The 6,000-nt window shown below is 33.7% G+C and overlaps 1 protein-coding gene across 3 annotated transcripts in view; it reads left to right on the forward strand.

The window, feature by feature from the left end:
- The window catches only part of XPO1 (exportin 1), a 43,225-nt gene extending 37,704 nt beyond the window's left edge, over positions 1-5,521 (forward strand). For all 3 annotated transcript variants that reach the window (XM_082426552.1, XM_082426551.1, XM_082426553.1), the window contains 6 exons: positions 1,152-1,346; positions 2,031-2,199; positions 2,875-3,009; positions 3,089-3,248; positions 3,336-3,432; positions 4,438-5,521. In XM_082426552.1, the coding sequence (XP_082282678.1) occupies positions 1,152-1,346; positions 2,031-2,199; positions 2,875-3,009; positions 3,089-3,248; positions 3,336-3,432; positions 4,438-4,584 (903 nt within the window). In that variant the 3' untranslated portion in view covers positions 4,585-5,521. The remainder of the gene's footprint in view (positions 1-1,151; positions 1,347-2,030; positions 2,200-2,874; positions 3,010-3,088; positions 3,249-3,335; positions 3,433-4,437) is intronic.
- Positions 5,522-6,000: the final 479 nt, after the last annotated feature.

A 6,000-nucleotide genomic window follows, 5' to 3' on the forward strand; every position in this document is an offset into this window, starting at 1 on the left:
AATCACTCACTATGCTGTGTAGCAGGAAGTAACATCGTGTTGTAGATCAACAGACATACAACGAACTCATAGAAAAAGATACCAGATTTGTGTTTACCAGAGGTGGGGGAATGAGGGGAGGGGAAATTGGATGAAGGCAGTCAAAAGATATAACGTTCAGTTTTAACATAAATAAGTACTAAGGATGTAATGTACAAGCATGATAAATACAGTTAACACTGCTGTATGTTATATAAGAAAGTTTGTTAAGAGTAAATCCTAAACGTTTTCATCACAGTTTTTTTTTCTATTTGTATCTATATGATGATGTTCACTAAACTTATTTTATAATCATTTCATGTATGTAAGTAAACTTAGCGCTATACATTAATCATGTCTCAATAAAACTTGAAGGAAGAAAAAGAAGTGAGACTCAGTTCTAGTTAAGAGAAACCAAGTAGGTAAAAGGAAAAATAATTTGGTGTTTATCCTTCAGATCTTAACTAGACTTGTTTTGTATAGTGGGACGCTACTAACTAGTAATCTTCAGGTAAATGAAGCATGGTTATATTTATTGTGTACATCTTAATGGAGAACCTATTAAAAGCATAGAAGTTACGCCTTACTAAGACTGTATTTATTGAGAATCTTGGAAACCCTCACACACAGTCTTTCTGGCATAGTCCAGTTCCTTTTTTGAGAGTAAGTGATGGTTATTATTTCTGATTATTAAAATATCAACTAACATTCATTAAATTAAAAAAAATCATTGAGTGGGTGTCTACTTTTGGTTAGATATGAGTACCTTGGTACAGTATTGGTGAGGAGGACTCTACTTTGAGGTTACCCATCGCATACACACAGTATTCCTAGAATCCTGGTCCTGCCACAATACTTAGAGCGTCAGGCCCCAGTTTTCTTTAGTAATTACAGATTTAAACTATGCAATGTCCATGGCCCTTCTCAGCCTATTGTGATTTCTCGCTTTCTCTTGGTAAAGTTTTAATATACAAAAATTTTTAAAGCACAGGAGTTTCCAGTTTTCAGCAGATGATCAACCTAGATTAAATCTTACAGATGACATTGACCTAGCTGCTTAATAAGAGTTAGCAAGTGCCTACATTAAAATTGAAAAGTTGTGGATTTTTTGTTTTTTTGTTTTTTTTAAACAGGTAGCTGAAAATTTTGTTCCTCCTCTGTTGGATGCAGTTCTCATTGATTATCAGAGAAATGTCCCAGCTGCTAGAGAACCAGAAGTGCTTAGTACTATGGCTATTATTGTCAACAAGTTAGGAGGACATATAACAGCTGAAATACCTCAAATATTTGATGCTGTTTTTGAATGCACATTGAATATGATAAATAAGGTATGTGATTTGCATTTCAGTTACATAACGGGAGGTTCTGCAGTATGTCCTTATCACTTTTAAAAGCATAAATGATGGCTGTCTATGAGTACAGCATAAACTTTAGGCTCTGATATTAAATATTTGAACTTCTAGATAAGAAAAATACTTGTTTTTTAAATTTACAAAAGTAAATTTGATAGATTGTTTATTCAAATAGCAGCTAGCATTTATTGAAAACTTGCTGCATTTTAGTCACTGGCTTTTTAAAGTGTAGTCTGTGCTTATAAGGAATGGGAAAATGTATTAATCAAAAAGAAAAAAATGTACATTTAAGTGTACACATTTACACAGTAGATAACAATTTTTCTAATCTGTATTAGTGATCTCAAAGTCACTTAAAAGTGGTAATAACAGCCTCAGAGTTAATAGAAAATATGACGGTCTTTATGTGGGTTTTGTTGAGTTCTCTTTATAATAAGGTGAACTTGTATTCCTTCACTTTGGTAATTCATTTGTCTAATAAATAGTAATTTTGTCTTCCCTGGCAGGTGAATTCTGTTATCTTTTGAGTTTGACTTTCACATCTTACGGGGTCCACTAACAACTCCAAACATTTATACTGAACTAGGGCTTGCTTTCGCCCTTCCATTTAACATAATTCAGGCATTGAAACTTTATTTTGTTCCCACTATTTGTTTTTAGGACTTTGAGGAATATCCTGAGCACAGAACGAACTTTTTCTTACTACTTCAGGCTGTCAATTCTCATTGTTTCCCAGCATTCCTGGCTATTCCACCTGCACAGTTTAAACTTGTTTTGGATTCCATCATTTGGGCTTTCAAACATACTATGAGGAATGTAGCAGATACAGGTAAATACATAGAAGCGATGTTCTTTTTTCATTTGCCTACCAACCCCACAGTCCGTGTACAGACACTTACAGGTAGGTGTATAGTGGTAGACAAGTAGGTATCACTTCACTTGTCATGGTTTTGTTTGAATGCATCAATTGCATAGATAGGTCTGAGTAAGTCCTATAAACAGTTTAATCAGATCCAGAGTGAGTTCATAGGCAGAATTGAGTTACGGGGAGATGGGCATAAGATTCAAGGCAGGGAGACCATCACTCACCCATATCCTCACCAGTGTTTCCTTTTCCCCATATGCTTTTCCTCTGTGGCACCGAGGGTCAACTAAGGATAAAACAAAAAGACTTTATAGTTGGAGGGTTTGTTTTCCTTCTAAATAGTAACTGTTTTATGTAATAGAAAAATCTACTCAGTTGCACTGCTTTTGGAGTGGATGTAGAGAGAATCAACTAAACCTTCAGAAATACTGGAAAGGTGGTAATGGTTAGATTATAGCCTGTAAGTTAGCAGACATTGATTCCAGTTTAACTCCATTACTGAGTCAAGATAATTTAGGCAAATAATTGTCATTAGCAAAAGAAGAGGGGCAAATGGACTTTGAATGAATTGTTTAATAGCTGAAACACTATCATGAATGTCAGTATGTAATAACGTTGTTGGCATTATATGTATTTTAGGCTTACAGATACTTTTTACACTCTTACAAAATGTTGCACAAGAAGAAGCTGCAGCTCAGAGTTTCTATCAAACTTATTTTTGTGATATTCTTCAGCATATCTTTTCTGTCGTGACAGACACCTCACATACTGCTGGTAAGAATTTAAAGCCATAAAAATATGTGTTCCGGTTGCTATTACATCTTGGAGTTAATGATGTCCTTCTTATCAACAGGTTTGACAATGCATGCATCTATCCTTGCATATATGTTTAATTTGGTTGAAGAAGGAAAAATAAGTACACCATTAAATCCTGGAAATCCGGTTAACAACCAAATGTTTATTCAGGAATATGTGGCTAATCTTCTTAAGTCTGCATTCCCTCATCTTCAGGAGTAAGTATAAATAGACTTTTTAATAAACTTAAATTTTTAAGTTTTTTTTTTAAAGCAATTAATTAATCATTGTGTTTTGACTTGCAGTGCTCAAGTAAAGCTCTTTGTGACAGGACTTTTCAGCTTAAATCAGGATATTCCTGCATTCAAGGAGCATCTTAGGGATTTCCTGGTACAGATAAAGGTATGTATTTTATTTGCAGTTGCAGAAGTATTGACTAAATACTGATTGAATTCTTGCATCCAGAATTGACCACTTTTTGTAATGCAAAATGAGTGGGTTTTAAAATACGTGTAGTCTTACTCTTTTGAGACTGATTACAGAAAGAAACACTTTCAAAGTGAAGGCCAGGAAGAGGAGATAGGTTTGAAATGTTCGGGGGAACTTTTTAATATAATTCATTTCAGAATATCTATTGCAACATTGTGATTGAATCCCATAGGTATTTTTAAAGGAGTGGAATGGGTGAAAGAAACACATTGGTAGTTCCTTTTGGGATTTTCCATTTTGTTAGGAAGGAATTCATTTTAGGGGGAACATGATAATTAGCAGATAACCAGCCTATTTTTACTGTTGTTACAATGCTCCATTTACTTATGGGAAGAGGGATTTTTCTTGTATCATCATGCTTTAAAGAAATACAAAAAGTACCATAAAACTCATGAGTAGTTGATGAGTTATCTGTTAAAGAATTGGTCACATAAGATATTTAGGGTTTTTTCCCTCCAAAATACAGAGGTTTTGTTGTTGGGTTTTGTTTTTTGTTTGTTTTTTTTTTTTACTGTAAATATAAAATTAGTAAAAAAACAAACAAACTAATTCATAAAGTAGAGAGTGTATAAAGGATGAAAATTGTCTGAAACACAGCTGTGAGGACAATTATAGTTAAACTTGCTCATTAGTCTTTCTTGGTATCATTGCTTATGGAGTATATTTTGTATATGGCATTATACTATCCCTCTTTTGAAATCTTTTTTCCCCCCAACTAACACCTTTGGTTTTTAATTCAATTGTGTAGAATTATAAAAATAATATACCATAATTTAAACTCAATAATTGATGGATAAATTATATTGCTTGTGTAAACTGGGAGGTGCTTATCTACACTTTTTTTTTCCCAAAGGCAAGTCATTTTCCGAATTGAGGTTTACTAAAGTATGTTGACATTTCAACTATCTGTTTCCACAGGAGTTTGCAGGTGAAGATACATCGGATCTCTTTTTGGAAGAAAGAGAAACAGCCCTTCGACAGGCTCAGGAAGAGAAACATAAACTTCAAATGTCTGTCCCTGGCATCCTTAATCCACATGAAATTCCAGAAGAAATGTGTGATTAAAGTCAGAAGTCATGCTGGGTTTTTTTTTTTTTTTTTTTCTCTTTTTCTGTTTCTTTTTTTTTTTTTTTTTTCCTCTGCAACTCTTGTTAGCAGATGAAAACAGCATCTGGATATTTGTCGACCAAAATGATGCCAATTTGTAAATTAAAATGTCACCTAGTGGCCCTTTTTCTTATGTGTTTTTTGTATAAGAAATTTTCTGTGAAATATCCTTCCATTGTTTAAGCTTTTGTTTGGTCATTATTTAGTTTGCATGAAGTTGGAAATTAAGGCATTTTTTAAAATTTTACTTCATGCCCATTTTGTGGCTGGGATGGGGGGAGGAGGCAAATTCAATTTGAACATATACTTGTAAATTCTAATGCAAAATTATACAATTTTTCCTGTAAACAATACCAATTTTTAATTAGGGAGCATTTTCTTTCTAGCCTGTATTTCAGTCTAGAAGAAAAGATAATGAGTAAGACAAATTGCGTTGTTAAAAGGATTATTATAGTGCTGCATTGTCTGAAATTAGCACCTCTTGGACTGAATTGTTTGTCTAGGCTACATGTATTACAAGTCTGTTTGGCAAGTTTGCAGCAGGATCATGTGCATATCATCCCATTGTAAAGCGACTTCAAAAAATATGGGAACACAGTTAGTTATTTTTACACAGTTCTTTTTGTTTGTGTGTGTGTGTGCTGTCGCTTGTCGACAACAGCTTTTTGTTTTCCTCAATGAGGAGTGTTGCTCATTTGTGAGCCTTCATTAACTCGAAGTGAAATGGTTAAAAATATTTATCCTGTTAGAATAGGCTGCATCTTTTTAACAACTCATTAAAAAACAAAACAAAACTCTGGCTTTTGAGATGACTTATACTAATTTACATTGTTTACCAAGCTGTAGTGCTTTAAGAACACTACTTAAAAAGCAAAATAAACTTGGTTTACATTTATTTTCCCTTTATTGGCTCAAACTTATTCCTATATTAATGAAAGTAGTTATTTGTGTTTAGGTATTAGGTAACATTTTTAAATCAAGTTTGAAACCTGTTGACTTCTAAATATTATTTCTAAGGTTATTAAGTAAAGGCAGCACTTGTATAAAATGAACATGCTCCTGAGATACCTTCTGCTCCCAAGAAACAAGTCCTTCCTGTGACAGCTTGGTGCACATTTTACCTTTATTTGCGGTTAAAAAGCATCTTCTTTATTCTGGTTAGGAGCTAGGGGTAACAAAGCTTAAAATTAGCCTTAATGAGAACCAAGGGGCAAAAAGCTACTGCACATATTCTTGATTAATTGCACTCTTGTAAAACAACCCTTGGAAGTAGTGCGTTTAAGAAAGGTGGGAGGAGAGGAAAAAATGTGTAGAGTGCCTACGAAATATGAAAAGGGAGTAGAAAAAGGAAACCAACTTGGGTGAAGCTGTTTC

This window comes from Balaenoptera physalus (genome assembly GCF_965194825.1).
Source record: "Balaenoptera physalus genome assembly, chromosome: 15".
Taxonomy (NCBI): domain Eukaryota; kingdom Metazoa; phylum Chordata; class Mammalia; order Artiodactyla; family Balaenopteridae; genus Balaenoptera; species Balaenoptera physalus.